Here is a 17,786-nt window from a genome sequence, read left to right as displayed (position 1 = left end):
TCATACATGCATCTGAAAGGCGCTTAACTCAAGGGATGAACCAGTGTCGCGTCTACACATAACATTTTAAAGTGCATCTTTAGGCCCTTTGTTACCAGCAGCCTGTCACAAAAACACATATTTTGTTCCCATGTCTTTAGCTGAATTGACAAAATATGCCAAAGATAGCACAGTTTAACAGGCCCAAAATAAAGTTTTTGCACTATCGAGGTGATTCCCAAAGAGACATTATCCTAAAATGTATAACAGCATGTTGTGCAGTGTGTCCTTACAAATATTAGGAAACTGAACAAGAGGGGGATAAAAGATGAAATGGCAGGCCTAAAAAAACATCTACAGTAGATGAACAGCATCTGAAAATCATTTCCTTAAAAAATAGGAAAGAATTTGAAATTTCTGGCTCAAATTCTCATCTATATGTATATATATATATATATATATATATGTATAGGTGAGAGGTACAACAGTGAGTGTCTACAGCCATCTGTAAAACATCATGGAGACAGGTTTATGATTTGCAACAGATTCATTTTTCAGCATGACAATGATCCCTAACACACTGCTAGTGCAGTAAAAGCATACACTGATAGAAAAACACATAGGTGACACTATCAGTCATGGATTGGCCTCCCCAGAGCCTGAACCTCAACATTAGCGAAGCAAAAGGCAGCTGACATCCAAAGAACAGCTTTGAATATCATTCAAGAAGCCTGGAAAACTATTCCTGAAGACTGCTCTAAGAAAATGCGATCATACCAAGTATTGACTATCAAACGTGGAATTGTACCAGCTCTGTTTTTGCCTTACTTATTTTTTGCACATTTCAATAAATCATTGCATCTATTTCCCAATTTTCGTGCAAAACATAAAGACATGAATGATGAATCCTCCAAACTCGATCCCGAAGCGAGAAAAAGAGTTACAAATGTGTTACAGAGTCAAAGCCTGACAAAATTTTCACCCATGCACTCTGCCATCAGCTGTAATTTCTCTTATAATTATTTTACATTCTGGTTAAAATTTGGTGCTGATGAAATGCTGCGTTAGCTCCCATAATTCCTGCTACACAAGGCCTGCTCCCGAGTCTTGGCAGGGAGGAGATAATATTGTGACTGGGAGGAGGTGACAGCCTCATCTCAATGTGAATGGAGCTAATCACCAATGCAAATTGCAATCAGAAGGGGCATATCTCTACCTAACTGAGAGATAATTGCGCGATTGTACTGATAACAAAAGGTCAACTGCGTGTAGCCACTAAGCTCTCAGATGATCATCAGACACACACGGTTTCCAGCAGTGAATATTTTTACAGATTCAATCACTGCATTAATTTTAAGGCCAAACACTTCTACGTTTCTGATGATGGAGATTTTAAACACTGATTATTCAGCAGATGCGTCCTTTCAGATAGCAAAGACGAAAATGCAGCGGCAACTGGAAGAGTGAAGCAGAGCCTACCGATTCAGCTTTTTATTTTCTAAATTCAGCACAAAATCAGTTGTCAGAGAAGCCGCTGTGATTTTTACCTTTTATCCATTTGATCATAAATTTCAGTTCAGAATTTTCCTCCTGACAGTAAGGAAAGGCTTTTTTTAATGTCCCTGTGGCAGCTGCCTCCAGCTGTGTGGCAGGAGCGCCCTCTACTGGACTCACCGTGGGATCTTGAAAAGGGCTTTTACTGGATGCATCTCAGCCAGAGGGGGATCTCCGTCTGCCAGCTCGATGGCTGTGATGCCGAGAGACCACACATCGCAGCGGGCATCATAGGAGTAGTCGTACTGCTGTTCACAGGCTATGACCTGGAAACAATTCACAGGGCCCATTTTAGACAGTCACCGAGTGGAAAGTCCGTTTTTCTAGAAAGAGGGGCGAGATTAATTTTGTTTTATGTTTAGGGTATTAAATTCAGATTAATGATTCGAAGAAAATTACATTAAAAAAAAAAAAAGCATTGTGAACCTGAAAAAATCCTCTTAATACCAAAAAAAGTCAGCCAAGCTTATTCACAGCCCATTTAAACACAAGCACTGAAAGGCAGGTCAGTGCAGTAGCTCTGGGTATGAGCTTCTCTTTGCCACAGTCAATAATTATAACTGACACTACATTTTACAGCTGAGTTTATTCTAATTGCCCCTGAGGTCCCTCCCTACCAGCTCAATCACCGCACCTCATTTCTGCCAAAAGAGTAAGCCGAGGGGCCACAGACTCCCAGCTATTAACCTTGAGGCGACCTCAAGAGCTGCACCCGTGGAGAGGAATGCACAATGACACATGGGAGGGAGAGTCACACGGAAATAACTGAGGCGCTCTGTTTAACAGCTGTATCACACTTTACATCTATATAAAAAGAATCCATTAGCCACTAAAACACGTGTGCATGTTTTACTGCTACATTACCAGACATGAACATGCGTGTGCAGCCCTTAGACTCTGACCTCAGGAGCCATCCAAAACGGTGTCCCGACTGACGTGTTCCTCCGCAGTCGTGCGCTCGTCAGTTGCGCTGAAACACCTACAAAAAAATGGAAACGAAAACGCAAAATTCGATCTTACTTCATTTGCGTGAATATTTCTTGGGATAAATTACAGCAGACAGTAAATGTTTGAACTAATCAATAAATCCTGGCATATAATTTAGTGTGGCAACCTGCCAAGCAGCAATAATAATGGGCTATAATCATTTCAAATTATGTAGGACAGATTTTTATCAGCGTGAGTCCACTTCATCTCCATGACACAGGGGACATAAACATGCCTGGGGGTGACTCAAAGTCATTTGCCATAGCAGCTTTCTTTTAATATGCAAAGGATCAAATAATGCAATTTAAATGAGCAATAATAGCTTCGGGCTAAGGCTACGGTCCATGAATTAAAAGACGTTATGGTGAGCATGGGACTAAAGTGTGGGTTAAATGATTTATCCTGCGCTTGCGTTTGCCTTCACAAACAATGTTGCTGACACTTCCAAAAGATCACTCACGAAAAAAGAGTCATTTATCTATAACGACGCACTTCAGAGAAAAGATTGGATCAGTTAAATTGCCTCATTCAAAGATCATTACCAAAGTCAACCAGTTTGACTCCTCCCTCAGTTGTCAGGAGGATGTTGTTGCCTTTGACGTCACGATGGATAATCCGGTTGTTGTGCAAATGCTGGAGCCCCTTTTAAATTAGAGGACAGATAATGCAAGGTGCTGCTGAGCATGAATCACGACACACAATTAGTCATTTGTGGAAAAAAAAAAATCTGAATATGATGCATTAAAAGTTGAGCTGTACAAACTACACAAAAGAACCCCCACAGCTGTTCGGAAGGAGAGACATTCATAACCGCTTGTCACACTTCCCCAGCTGAAAATAAATCCTCAGCACGCTCTCTGTATGTTGGTGTCCCACCTCCTCCCCCTGCATTTGCAGCTTTGCAGAGGGCCATCTTACCAAGAGGGCACTGCATAAGATGTATGCGATAACAGGCTCCTGCAGACGCTGGCCACGCATCAGCAGGCTTTTGATGAGCTCTGTGACAGAGCCGCCGTTGCACAGCTGGGAGGGAGACAGAGAAACTCCAGTGACTCGTCCATCACTCACCACTCCAGATTATGATTCATGGAGAGAGCTAGCCCACACACACAAGTTAGAAAAAGCAGAGCAGCACAATAGTATTGACATTCGTGTAGGTGGTGTTTCCTGGCAAACTGAGACCCAGATCAGTGCTTTCTTATATACAGAAGAGTGACAAATTAAAGGGAAAACCAACATAAAGTGTCTCAGTATGGTGTTATTGTGTTTGGTCAGTACTTGCTCAGAGAGCAGCTTCAATATGCATAGATTCTTCATGTCTGTGAAACAGCTAACCTAACACATCACTCCAAAATCTCCCAGAGCAGTCAAACAGGTTAAGAACTGATGACATCTAATCAAACCAGTCACTGTGATCCTGATCCTGAAAAGCTGTAAAGCTGATAACTCAGAACACTTTATATTGATTTGCACTGACCTTCTGACTAAAGGGAAAAGCTATGCCAGCAAAATGTCGCTGCTGCCATAACTAATTCCCAGGTTTCTCTGACTGTGAGGCCCAGTGGATTAATGTTTTTCCTTTAATTTGTCACCGGTCTAAGGATTTCAGAGTTTTAAACTTCTTTTTTTAAAGAGGGGTTTTATTTACTCGAGCCATTTGATTATGAAATTGTGACGAAATACAGGAAAAAGACACTCCAGGTAACAGATTGTTTGGTATAACCATCATTGCACTAACTGTGCATACACGCATGGCTAATTTGAAGCTTGGAATAACCCTGGCATTTCCCACCAAACTCACACTGTGTATCCCTCAGGCCTAATAACGTGTTTTTCTCTCTCATTTTCTTTGTTTCTGAAACTTGTAATGCTATTATTGACTAGCACGCTTCTTCCTTTCTGCCGTTTTGTTGAATGTCAGAGACATGGGTGGTCTTTGAGGTAAATGACAGCTTTATCCACCATTATTATGGCCAAACTGAAGAGTACACCTGACACACAGATGACCCATTTCCCACTGAGCCAAAGCAGACATAAAGCATTAGCAAAAGCTTCCAAGTGGTATAAACCTGGTAATAAAACCAAAATGTGTTGTTTCTTTTTACACTGTTGTTTGCAAGGATTTAAATAATAGTGACAGAATATCATCTTTACCGAGTTATAAAGGGGCTGAGAGCCAGGTTTAGACAGCTTTAGACAGAGCCAGGCTAGCTGTTTCTTTTGTTATGCTAAGCTAACTGGCTATGGTGTAGATTCATATTTAACCAACAAACATAAGGATCTAACTCTTATGGCTCAATCACACTAGAGTAAAAACTAGACAGCAACTTCCTTGCAACTATGAAAAATTGGGTGATTGCACTGAATTTGTTTGACTGCAAGGAGACTAGCTGTTGATCACAAGGCGATTGCACAGGTTGCTCGACGGGAGGCAACCTATTTCCTAACAATCGCAGTCTGACTCAGAAAGACTGCAGTCAGGCAGTTTCTAAATAAGTGCCAACACATTACATTAATCTTAGCCTGTCAGGGCCAATGAGATCACAAACTGATAACAGACTGACGCAGTGACTGTTTTAATGGCTGTCTTGAAACACCAAAGTCACTTTGAAGACCGCAACTAACTGTGTGCTGTGGCAGACCTGGTCCCTGTCTTCAGTTTCTTCAGATTGCCAGTTTATAGAACATGGTCGCAATAATTTTCCCAACCACAGTTGCATTAATGAGAACTGACAATAAGCCCTTCATAAAGTATGAAAAGTGTAACACGTGTCATACAAATATACATAATAAAGTGCTCACCTCCAGTACCAGCCAGAGCTGTCCGCCAGTTAATTTGTCCGACTTATAAAACATGCCATAAAACTTCACCACGTTAGGATGGTTGGGCAGGGACCTCAGTATGTTGTATTCTGCCTCAATCTCCTCATCCACATCCTTTAAACAGCATCAGCAAACAAGCAGTGTTTAAGTACAGCAAGGAAAGAGATAAATCAACACTGTGATGTGTTATAAAAGGTGTATTTGTGCTTCAATATTTCAGGCTGCGTTTCATTTTTAGTGAACTAGGCTACTATAATAAGAAACCTAAAGATGGGGTTATAAACTCAGTAAAAAAGGAAGGGATGGGCCGCTGTGCTGAACTATTTCTGGAAGCACTTTTCTATCAAAGTAAATCTCAGTGGGAGGGAAGATCAACAGTCAGAGAGGCAGAATTTCTCTTCCTGGATGTCTGAGTGATAGTGTCAGCAGTCTAATCAGGGAGAGGGATGGGAGAGGAGGCAGCTTCATCTTCATGGCCATCAGGGGCGCATCATGGTGGATAGCGCTGCCAGGATGGGGATTGTTCCACTGACACAATCACAGGCTCGCCTCAGACCGAGTCACACTCCCACAATATGCTGCCAATTCAGAGTCTACAGTATCCTTATCACGCAGACAAATGGACGGATATACAGAGAGGATACAGGCGATGCAGGAGCTACAGTTTCTGGTAAGAGCACGTTAGATTTAGCATGACAGGAAATAAATGAAAAGGGGAGACATTGATATATATCACAGGAGCAAGTGCAAGTACGACTGCATCAAGACGGAGAGGGGGAAAAGTACCGGCAACTTACTCTGTTTGAATGGCTCGAATGCTGAGACACGTTGGTTACAAAGAAAAACACAGTGGTTTTAGTTTTCTGTCACAGTATTATGAGGTCTTGCAAGGTAGAAACTTCCTCACCAACACTATACAATAAAAAGTTACAGTGAGCCATACATGCAATGTCAGATATCATTCATCAGGAAAAGCTGGAGGTTTAATGTGCATAAAGCCAGCAGTTAAATTACATCTTTAAGCTAAGTTTTATTTCTACAGGATAGGCTTGTCAGTGATGTACAAAGCGCCAAAAAAGGCCATAGAAGGTAACAAACAATAAAAAAGGTGCAGGTTCAACTAAAGAAAGTGTTCAAAATGGATTTGCAGAGTAATTAAACCTGTTAGGAGTTTTAGGCAGGTTTAGTAATGCTTTTGTTTAGCTATGAGATAACACCTGGCAGAACTGGCTGTATTTACACGTGCAGCATGACATGCCCTAATCTAAATCAGTGGTTCACAACATGTGGGTCAAAGCCCTCAGATTCAATTAACAGCACAGTCCACTGCCATGCAAGTGAATCTAGGAGGCTGTCTCTATAAACAACAGCTTTTTGATGCAAATACAAACAGTGACATTTCAAAAAGAAAAAGGATTTGTCTCCGATTCTCGTGACAACTCCATGGGGATACATTCTTCTATAACTCAGCTGCTTAACTTGTATTAAGACTTTAAGTCATGTGTGGTTCCTTTGAGCAACATGTGGGTATCTAAACAGGTGGTCGGTTAGACCTCAACTATAATTATTGTTTTACCCCAGTCTCTCAGAGCCTCATCTAAGCTGTCATCTTCATCTTCAATTTCTATCACTGATGGGTGTCCGCTCTGCTGCAATGGCTCATCTGAGTCTGATCACCAAATAGCTTTTATTCAAATTCTGTCTTTGAATAAATATGTTTATTTTTCCAAATGATCTCTCTCTTATTGAAATGCAATTATCTGACAAATAACTGCTGTGCAGTTTATATGCTATCTTCATATCCAAGAAGTCTGTGCACCAAGTTTAGTGAAATTCAGGTATTTGTATTTTCCATGGTCTTAACTGCATGTGTATGTAGTGGTTTACACATTCACCTAACATGCAAATGATCCCTGGTTCAAGACCAAGAGGAAACACAAATCCCTTGGGGGTAGCACCAGGAAGGGCAAACAGCAAAAGCTCAAATCATATTCCTCTCATATTCACATAATCACAAAGGTCATGGCAGTCAGGTGAGGAGTTATTCAACAGATTTCTTCTGCATTTGCAAACATTCATTTGTTCTTTCTGCCTGCTGTCTTGGCTAAATCACAGTGTCATTTCAGGGTGCTATAAACCAGATAAGCTGGGAACCACTGAGCTAATGGGTGCTCATCCACAGAGCTAGATCTACTCCCACAACAGTCAAAACACCTTAAGGTCACCATTACTTCGCTGCCAAACAGCATCAGCATAAACTCATACACCTCAAACCTTCTGACATCATACATACACATCATTATTATTCTGCAAAAATAGCCTGAACAGATACTGCATCTAAGCCCTAACCAGTTCTGTGAGATTGAAAACAGTCAACAAGAAGCTAGGTTCACCAGTAAACACACTTTAATCTGACTTACATTAATCGGGTCCAGCACTTTCACTGCTGCCTGGCTCCCATCTTTTTTGTTGGTCACTCTGTAGACCTTTCCATAAGTTCCTTTGCCAATGGTTTCCACTATATCCCAGTCACCTGATGGATCGCCTAGAGTCTCCAGTCCAAGCATGCTGGACTTGTAGGGGTACAGTCCATATAATGATCTCCTGGACAATAAAAACAATCATACCAAGATTTTAAAAAATGAATCTTGAATAATTTGCAAAGTTCACAGAAACAAATGGAAATGTTAATTCCCTTAAAACCTTCACTACTTCGTCTTGCAGAAAGGATGCTTGTTGTGAATAACAGTTGAACCTTACAGTGACAGAGCAGCAAGTAATTAAAACCTATAAACTGTGCAGGTAAAGCACACAGAGTACATTTGTTCCCTGAGGCCTTTTCGTTCAGCTAAAACCAATGACTGCATCGACCTGGACAAATCAAAGCAAAATAAGTCCACAGATACGGATGGAGAGGACAACACTCTACTTACATGGCAAGTGTTATTTTCTTCTGACTCATCAGGGCTGAGAAGAATTACAACCAATGAGTCTCTGGCGATCATAATATAACGACACCAGTAGCAACAGGAATGGCCTCCTCGGGAGGACAGGCAACAAGTGGCATTTCCCACAGCTACTGAATTAGCCCTCTCCACAGGGACTTTGTCACTGCACACTAAGAAGTGCAATCTCCTAAAGATCAATCGGATTGGTCAGAGATTATCTTGAGAAGCGCTGTCCTGAGTGAACATTGAAGCATTGCCACACCTCCAAATAAACCGTTTTATAAAACTATAAAGCGTTTGCATGTCTTCAGCTTATAACAGTTATAAGCACTAATGACCAACTGGAATGGAAAACACCAATGTAAATCATCCTTGTAGTCAACATGTGATGCTTCTGTGGCAAAATACAACATATATGGCCAATGATGCAAAGGATTAAGTGTCAAAACAGCTGAGAACAAATAACATGATGGATCAGGAAGTGATACAGCCACGCTGGGATGCATGAATCTTATTTTTAGAAAACGACACATAATCCAGATAAGCGTGATGGAGAGGGATGTTTGTGTGCAATCTCATGAAAGCTCCTCTTGTCATAAATGTGTTATGCATCACGGAGGTTGTATGACCCTGAGAAAGGCTGGGGAAGTTCGCATATTGATGGGAAAAACAGTGAATGATGTTTAACCCTCAGGGGGCGCAGCAACTCACACACGAGGACAGATTTATGAAATGTTGTGCATGCACCGTGAGCAATGGCATGCTAACTGATACTAGATGGATATACCACGATTCTGCAGAGACGCACAGACATGCAGCACAGAGATACGAGTGATACCCTTCAGAGTGTCCTTCAAGGAGCTGCATGTGATCGCAGAAAAAGCCAAAGTGCCTGCTGTAATTGTGAGTTTTTTCACATCACACATTTAAATACAAATATACCAGATCACTTATATTTTACTATTTATGAACAAATATGTTGTCTTACCCATCAATACTTCAGGAATTAATCTTTTGACATATCAACGTCTCTTTGCAAAACCATCAAAGTGGAGAGTTTTTTCCCCCCCGTGAGCTGTAATGTTTTTATTTCCTCACATAGAAAGTTAGTTTGCCCACATAAGTGGAGCACACACTGTTGGAATTTACATAAATAGCAGTACAGACTAATTACGGTCATTTACCTTGAGATTTAATAATATATTTTTTTCTTTTAGGATGTCTACTGCAAGTTCTGTAAGCACTGTAACATCACTTGCCACTTGTTGCCACCACACCTTCTATTATTTTCTATAACAGACAGCTCATATTTCTCTGCAGTAGCTTTTCTCTAAGATATCTGCAACATTTCCTCCAACTTTTAGTTGTGTAGCTGAGCCTGTATGCAGATTATTGTTAAATGTACAATTAATTTAGTGATTAATGTGTTAATATTATATTTTTAGAACTTTAGAAGAAGCACAAGAACTTTGATCTCACCCAATTTGAACAATAAACCCTCCCCCAAAAACTTACTTTTTGAAAAGAATCCATCACAAATATACCACATGTTAGCTCACTCACTTAAATCTATTCATAACTCATTTAAAATCAATAAAGTGCAGATGATAAAGCTGTAAGTGAGACATACCTGCTACTGTGAACGTGCTTGCCACTGCCTCACGATAAAATGCTCCAGGCCAGTTCATGCCAATCTATAGGGATTAATAATTCACTAGTAATCTGCAACCTGATGCACAGTGCTGTTAAATATTCAGGTGGCAGATGTAGCCACTCATAATGGTGGCTGATATGAAGCATCCCCTGTTGCAGCCCAGTAACCAGGAAGTCCGTGACAGTTTCTAAGTCACATGATTTCTGCCTATCTTCACTCTGCTCATAATGTCCTTTACACATCGAGCTGCTGCTGCTTCACTTGTTCAGACAGCTTCTGATGCTCTAGAGTCTTATAAACATTAAAGCAATATGACAAAGATATCCAGAGCATCCAGAGACAAAAAGAAAAATCACAGGCTATAAGTATATAAGACTACAAATATGTAGGTATTTCAGCTTTTTAGTCTAAGTTTAAGCATTTAAAATGTGCCTGGATCTGTACTTTATAATAATAATAATCAGTTTCACCTGAAAAACCTACATGCTACATATTCCAGGAGCTGGAAAGTGCACAAGCTGACACTTGCTCCAACTATGTAGAAGCTTCTAACATTTTTATACCGTTCCTCATTTTGAACATTTTCTCAAATATGGGCATTTGTCACATTTTGATTAATCACTACAACAGTAGCAAATAAGGGGAAAAAAAACCACAATTTGACTGTAATTTTTTAACAAACTAATTAAAAACACAGAGTGCGTGTTTCTTCAGTTTTTTTGTGCAAATTAAAAATATTTTTAGACACAAAAGGTTCTCTCCACTCGTGTATTCGCAGCTAAAACAGCAGCTCCAAACAACCATGCCTTCATTTAATCTCCTTCACAATTACAGGTATTTTAGTTTTCAAATAAAATTTCTCTGACTATAATTTGTAGGCAGGTACAATCTACGACGAGGGATCGCAAAATAGACAGAGCAAAGTTTCATAGCATCTAAGAGAAGAAAAAAAACAGGCTGGGAGATGCTGAAATAGAAAACAAGATCAATTTCTTGATTTTTTTTTCTTGCATTCAACTTGACATGTGTGCTAAGTGATTATTGGCATAATAGTGACCATCAAAGCATTTATGGTCAATGCATATGTGGAAGCCAACTAAAGTGCCAGGGTTAAAAATAGTCTCTTTTCGGCCCAGCATCAGTTTTATGCTCTGTACTGGAACTGTGTTAAACCACATGGTGCCTACTTAATAAATAAACAATGTAAATACATAAATGAGAACCAAACCCGATCAATACAGACTTGTTCGAGCTCTTTTTTACTGCCAGAAGGCAACAAGAATTTCCAAACACTTCTCTTTAAATGGGCAGGAGATGCAGTGAAATAGCGCTTAAGAACAGGACACCGTTGCTCTTGGATTGCAGTGCTCAGGTTACCCTTTATTTACTATTCTTATCAGCACAGCTGAAAAAAGGGATGTTGTGTCTGATACACAGTGGTACACGGTATTTTCCGTTACAAAATAGGAATATGTACATAGTATCACGGTGATCATATTTGGAATAACTACCCTGCTCTGCCTTTGCTCATCGGGCACATTTTCTGTGCATCTACATAATGCTAAGTGTAGGTCTGAGGCAGTAACAGCTGTACGTGACATGACCGGCTGCAGCACATCTTTGTCACCAGAAACAGTACAGACTGAAAGGCAGTAATCTAATTTTCTGCTTCCATCAAACTCGCACAATTCCACCCTCTGTGGCAGAGCCTTATGGGAAGTCCGCTGGGTAAACCCCTTTGGTAAGTCTATGGAGAGGGGAAAAAAAACAATAATCCCTTTTAAGGGGATATGAAGAGGCTTTACGGTAAACCTCCACTAGCCATGAGTCAGGCCTGAAGCATTTCGCCCTTGTTCTCACCCTGAAAGGCCAAAGCCTCACACGAGCAGAGACAAATGCATTTATTTTAAACATTAACATCTTTAATCTTAGCGGTGCACCTGCATGATTAATGATCCCTGATTGACATCTTTGGATACACAAAGCATCAACCGTATTAACAAAAAGGCACCATCATCATCTAAGTAATCAGTCTTAAATGAATTATAATTTCTTATTTATAATTAATTATAAATTAACCTCAGTCATATAATCACAAACACCACAGCTGTGCCACTGTGATGGATGTGAGTATGGCAGTGCTACCATTTAAATGCAACATAACTGAATGAAAAAGCATCTGCAATCGTAGCAGGGAAGCAATTTTTTGCTCTTACATTTGTTTTGGTCAATCGTCAGTCAGTTTGTGAAATTTCTTCCCTCCTAGATATTCAATTGATCTATTGTAAGCGATATTACTGCAAAGTGGAAAACATGTAGGCATGACAAGCAAACCACGTAAAGTTTACAGGGGTTGAGTGAGGCAGACAGTATGTAAAAGTTGCCAATGCTATGATGACTCCATAGCTCTGTACCTCATTTGGCATTAACATCAGCACCAAAACTGTGTGCTGGGAGCTTCATGGCCAAGCAGCTCCTGTTGATGTAACGTGTAGGTGACCCAGTGCTTTTTTCTTTAGTGTTACTCTAATAATGTATTACCTGAAGTCAGGTCTTTAAGTGTTTCACACAGTGTCGTGTATGGACACCAACACATGATGTAATCAGCAAGTGATTTTAATTGTACACTTTAAACTTTAATTCAAGGGGTTTAAGAAACAGGTTTACATGCAGCTTTGAGCCATGTGTGGTCTGTTTCCACATTACTGGCATATAAAGTCTGGAGTTGATTCCAATTGTTTAAGTTTGGCAGCTGTTGAGAATGAGAATTCATAACATAGGTGCACTAAGAGGCATCAGACTAAGTAAAGAAGGCTAAAGAAGGCTACCATAAGGCAGAAAAATACCAAACGGACCTATCAGAGAGACAGGAAGCTTCAGAAGTGGCCAAATCAACAATGCAGTAAAGAGGTTGATTACAGAATCTTTTACTTGGAAAACCACTTCACAGCATCTAACCAAATCAACAGCAGTTCTGAGGCTTTTGGTGTATTTATTGTGAAAGTCTACAATTAAAGAGATGCAAACAACATGCCAAAATAGTCGCTGGAAAACATCAAGTTCTAAAAGAAATTCTTTGGACCAATGAAACTTGTACACAATGATGGGAAAACAAGACTCGAACGGGCTTGTGATCCAAAACAGACCCCTTGAAAACACAGAGGAGGTGGTGTGGCAGCATGGGCCTGTTTGGCTGCCAACTGAACTGGGTCACTGATGTTTATTGACTAGAAGCAGGACAGCTTCTTAAATGCATGGACCTCTGCTCAAGCCCAATGCTTCTTAATGCCAATAAAGGGAATACTCTTAAACATCAGAGTCAGTCACCTGACCACGTCTTTCACTAAGTAAAGACAAAACTGAAGGCGGTACAGGTCTGGCAAAGCCTATAAAAGAAGGAAATTCAGAGTGTGATGAAGCTTCTGTACTAAAGATGGAAGTGTACATTTCACATCTTTATTGTTCTGCTTTAAATCCACTGTGGTAATGAACAGAGACAAAGAGCAAAAAAAGAAAAACGCTAAAGTGATTGTAAAACACAAAAATGTTGTATATATTGCGATTTTTGCATAACTATCATAATATAGCCTATTTAACTTTTTTTTTCATCTAACTTCCGGTTTCTTCACTGAATGATTGCTGGTTTACAGTATTTCACAAAGTACAGTAAAACCAAACTGACACAGTGATTAAAGATATCCAGATTTAAGGTTTAGGGCTGTGCATTTTCTTTTTAGCAGAGCTACAGATGAGGAGTCTCGTTACCTACCTCGACATTGTCGCCTCAGTATTTCCATCTCTGTCATCTGCAAAAGAGGAAACTGTTTAAGACAGAGTATCACTGCACAGCTGCATCTCCATCTCCGTGTGAGTTTAATACAGGCCTAAAGCACACTGTCTGAATCAACTCTTTAGACCCAGCTTACCGTCCATAGCAACATATGCGAAGTAATTTCCCTGTTTATTCAGCAAAGACTTTAATTATTAACAGTATGGACACCTGAGCATGTTGTCCTGCAGACCGGAAGCGGTTAACTGGCTGACCAGTATCACCCGATGTAACCTTGAATAGTCTATTCATGCTCTGGGGAAGCAGCGTTTTACTTACCTGCGTGGGGGGAAAAGAAGGAGATGTCGAGTGATGCCCCCCGGAGGACGGCCTGTAACAGTAGCATCTCCCAGCCTGACACTGGTGACACGGTCTCAGCTGTGTCCTTCATAAAAACTCCCAGCCTGTGCAGATTACTTTTTTTTTCTTACTTCCTTTTGGCCTAATTGGTAGCAAACAAAGCCTTTGTGTGACCATTGGTCTTTACCCAGAGGGCCTCAGACCAATTATCCTGCTCAGTCACATGGCAGTGAAACCTCTTTTTCAGAGCACTGGGCCGGAGACTAGATGGAGCAGTGCAAGGAGAAACCAGCACAGACGGCTACTTGTTTCCAATTGCATTGTAGTTTTCCTTTTTTATAATGATAATGGTTGAGTACTGGATTTTAAAATATATTCAACTTTTTTTGTAGCACCTCTATTCTTGCCTTTGTTGAAAACTTGACCAGATCTGTCTGACTCTGCCTCCTCATATTTGAGCACCAATGGCCCAAAGACCTGCAGTTTTCATTTTGAGGTGCACAATGACCAGTCACCGCTTCTTCATTCAGCATAGTAAATAACATTCATTTCTTTGCAATGTAATCTTCCTGTGGGAATGTTAGCTAAACATTATTGCAAATCAGTCTACCCCCAGAGAAGGTGCTACCAGATGGGAGCGTCCTCTCACAGCAGGAATAATACAGTGAAGTCTGAATGAGTATCTTGAGAATTTGCTGTTCAGCCTCAGAGGTGTACGTGTCATAACTTTCACATTACCTCTAGAAGTCACAATAGTGAAAGGAGACCGATGTAAGCCAAGATTAGATAAATGAAAGAAAAATATTAAAGTTTTTAATCATTACTAGGGAAGATTAGAGTCCTCTGACTAGAGTTTTGTGCCATGTCTGCTGAAAATTTAGTCCTGTCACTTACATTGTGACACACCTTCCTAGTACCAGGTTGGACCTCCTCTTCATGTGTCTTCAAGGCACAAACTCAACGAGGTTCTGGAAACAGAACAGATTTTGGACCATACTGACATGATAGCATCTTGCAGAGTGGCTGCAGATTTTTTTTAAACTACATATCATTAATTTGAATCTCCTGTTCTATCACATCCCAAAGGTGCTCTATTGGATTGAGATCCAGTACAGAGAAATCACTCTCATGTTCAAGATTATCATAAAGAAGAAAAAAGACACAAAATCACTGTGTTTATATTTTATTCACATATGTTACATTTTGCATTAAATGTCCCAAGTCACACTTTCTGGTCAAACTCAGAAAGTTTGAGTCAGCACCTACAGTAATGTACTGTATTCTCTCCCCATTCATACAGGAAAACACACAAAAGCTTTCAGTTACAATTTACACCCATCGTTGGCTATTTGGTTGCGGTCATTAACAAAGTGGGTACAACAAAAATAAAAGAGACAGGAGAAAACACAAAAGCAGCATGCATGAATTCAAGAGGAAGTGTTTCAAGTGTTGACTTGTTCCTTAGAGATTCTGCGATGCAGCACAATGTGACCCAGCATTTCAAAACCAGACATCAGGAATATCAGCTGTGTGCTGATCACTGAAAGTAAGCATTAAAAAAAAGGGGGTCCTATTATGCCTTTTCTCTTTTTCTGTCATTTACAAATAAACTGGCTCATTGATGGACGCCGATAACAGCTAATTCCTTTAAGCTGCTCAGTTCACAACAGTTTTCCCAACTCTTGTGCCGAACTGCAGTTTTGAATATGAGATGAGGAGGCGGAGCTTACAAGCACTAGGTTTAGTTTTTTTGGACGCCAGGCAAAGGGCAGCCAATCAGAAGAAAGTGAGCTTTTAGGTTGACAGAGGCTTGAAGAGGCATTTTAAAGAAGAAGAAGAAGAAGAAGAAGAAATGATAATAAATAAGGGGCTTTTTATGTTCTTGTGAACTGTGAAGAAGCAAAGTTTCTCTAATGAAGTCTCATTTAAAATCATGGAGCTGGAAATAAGCATAATAGGCCCCCTTAATCTTGCAGGCACGGCTGGATGAAACTTCTCTTCCAGGAAAAAAAAAAAAAAAGATGATAATCAAAAAATGAAGTAGCTAAGACACTTAAATAATGGTGGCTTAAAGGATGTCATGCACAGTGTATAACGGATACTCAAGTCTGATAGTCTTGCAATGTTGGAATGCAACTATAAATCACAACTACATGGTGCATGATGTATAACAGATAGTTGTTAATAATAATAATAATAATAATAATAAATGTTCTGTACTGCAGTTTATGACCTGGCAATCAGAAGCGTAAAGGGAAAGCCTTTTTCTGATGGCACAGAAAGACGAGTGACAAGTACTGCAGTCTCCTCACAGAAGCAACACAACTCCCACCGAGTTTCATACCTCGAGAGAACACTCTGACAGAACTGATGTAGCATTTTTGCTCTTGCATGACGCTCAGGACACCAGATGCGCGGTGAGATCTCTTTGCCTTCCCTCAATGTTTAGACTTTGGATTTATACGGGGGTGGTGATGATGAGGCTTAAGACAGCTCAGTGTCTTAAAGGTGGAGTTTTGAGTTAAACAGTGTGAAAAGGCCAACGCTATGAGAAGTGTAGTGGGTGTAATTTGGTGACCGCACACTTCCTTAACCATTAAAGTGAGTTTGAGTCAACATTCCCAACCATCTACGGTAAACCCAAAACACAACCTTAGGAAAAAAACAAAAAAAAAAACAAATTCTTCAAAGTTAAAATTAATTACTTGAACAATGAGCAGCAGCATTTATTTAAATATCTAAAACGTATTTCAGCAAAAACAAAAAAAAACAAAAAAAATTCCTGAGGATGGATTGCAACTAGACCCATAAAAGAAAGAGTCTTTGCTTGTTAGCAAAATAAACTCTAGTGTGTTGATGGGTGGACTTGTCCTGCCTCCTATCACATGTCAGCAGACAATGAGTGCACACTGCAGTAACATTGCTATACTTACCAGGAGCTTGAAACTCATGCCAGCACAGCAGAGCACATTTTGATAAATAATAGGGATATGCGTTTACATCAGAAATGGTGGTAAAGTAATCAAACTTTGCAGGGACAATCAGCAATTGATTTTTGTTTTGTTTTTTAAACCAAATAAACTGGAGAGACTTTAAAAGCCTGATCCAAACCAATTCAGTTTGTGGGCAAATTTGTGCTTTTTTTTTTTTTTTTAATTCCCCCCTCTCTTTTTCTTTGTTGTTTTTTTTACTTTTTTACTTTAATCTCACCAAATTCTGTTTTTCCCTGTAGAAAAACCACACAATAAATCACTTGAACACACACACGTGTTAAATCTTTAGGCATGACTGTACACCAAACTTCACATAAACCAAGGCTGTGGCAGAAATAGCCCTCGCTGGATGTTTGTGTTTATCACAGCAAGAGTTTCCAAATATTTTGATCAAGGCAGACACATAAGCCAGAAGGAAAACAAAATCCCTAAAAAAAGAAAAACCTAAAAAAAAATCTTCTCCATCATGGGATGTGATTTTTCAGTGGACTTTGGAAGATCTTAGAGTCCATTATAATGAGGCCCCCAACGCTTATTGATGTGATCAAAGGTGTGTGAAACCCACTGTTGCTCCAACACTCGATACCGCTCCTCACATAAGTAGAGAGGCTTGCCACGACTGGAAACATGCCAGAGGGGGGAAAACAAGAGTGAGAGCAGCAAGGATGGAAAAAAAAGGGAACTACATTTAAATTCATACTAGAATCACACCAAGTGTT

At 40.0% G+C, this 17,786-nt stretch overlaps 2 protein-coding genes across 6 annotated transcripts in view; both read right to left on the bottom strand.

Annotated features, from left to right (window-relative positions):
* myo3b (myosin IIIB) overlaps positions 1 to 14,277 on the bottom strand; it is a 69,828-nt gene extending 55,551 nt beyond the window's left edge. For 2 of the 4 annotated variants that reach the window (XM_031743261.2, XM_039599682.1), the window contains exons 1-8: positions 14,054 to 14,275; positions 13,715 to 13,751; positions 7,764 to 7,947; positions 5,323 to 5,457; positions 3,439 to 3,543; positions 3,063 to 3,162; positions 2,436 to 2,512; positions 1,654 to 1,799 (exon numbers count right to left, since the gene is read on the bottom strand). In XM_031743261.2, coding sequence (XP_031599121.2) covers positions 1,654 to 1,799; positions 2,436 to 2,512; positions 3,063 to 3,162; positions 3,439 to 3,543; positions 5,323 to 5,457; positions 7,764 to 7,947; positions 13,715 to 13,751; positions 14,054 to 14,165 — 896 coding nt within the window. In that variant the 5' untranslated portion in view covers positions 14,166 to 14,275. Of the gene's footprint in view, positions 1 to 1,653; positions 1,800 to 2,435; positions 2,513 to 3,062; positions 3,163 to 3,438; positions 3,544 to 5,322; positions 5,458 to 7,763; positions 7,948 to 13,714; positions 13,752 to 13,871; positions 13,971 to 14,053 lie in introns of those variants that run through there. The other 2 variants (XM_039599684.1, XM_039599683.1) reach the window with 2 other exon arrangements.
* Positions 14,278 to 15,241: 964 nt separating this feature from the next.
* The window catches only part of ubr3 (ubiquitin protein ligase E3 component n-recognin 3), a 39,467-nt gene continuing 36,922 nt past the window's right edge, over positions 15,242 to 17,786 (bottom strand). For both annotated transcript variants that reach the window (XM_039600141.1, XM_039600142.1), the window contains one exon: positions 15,242 to 17,686. In XM_039600141.1, coding sequence (XP_039456075.1) covers positions 17,569 to 17,686 — 118 coding nt within the window. In that variant the 3' untranslated portion in view covers positions 15,242 to 17,568. The remainder of the gene's footprint in view (positions 17,687 to 17,786) is intronic.

This window comes from Oreochromis aureus, linkage group 16, assembly GCF_013358895.1.
Source record: "Oreochromis aureus strain Israel breed Guangdong linkage group 16, ZZ_aureus, whole genome shotgun sequence".
Classification (NCBI taxonomy): Eukaryota; Metazoa; Chordata; class Actinopteri; order Cichliformes; family Cichlidae; genus Oreochromis; species Oreochromis aureus.
Note: the sequence above shows the minus strand (reverse complement) of the source record. Positions and strands in the feature narration are given on the sequence as shown.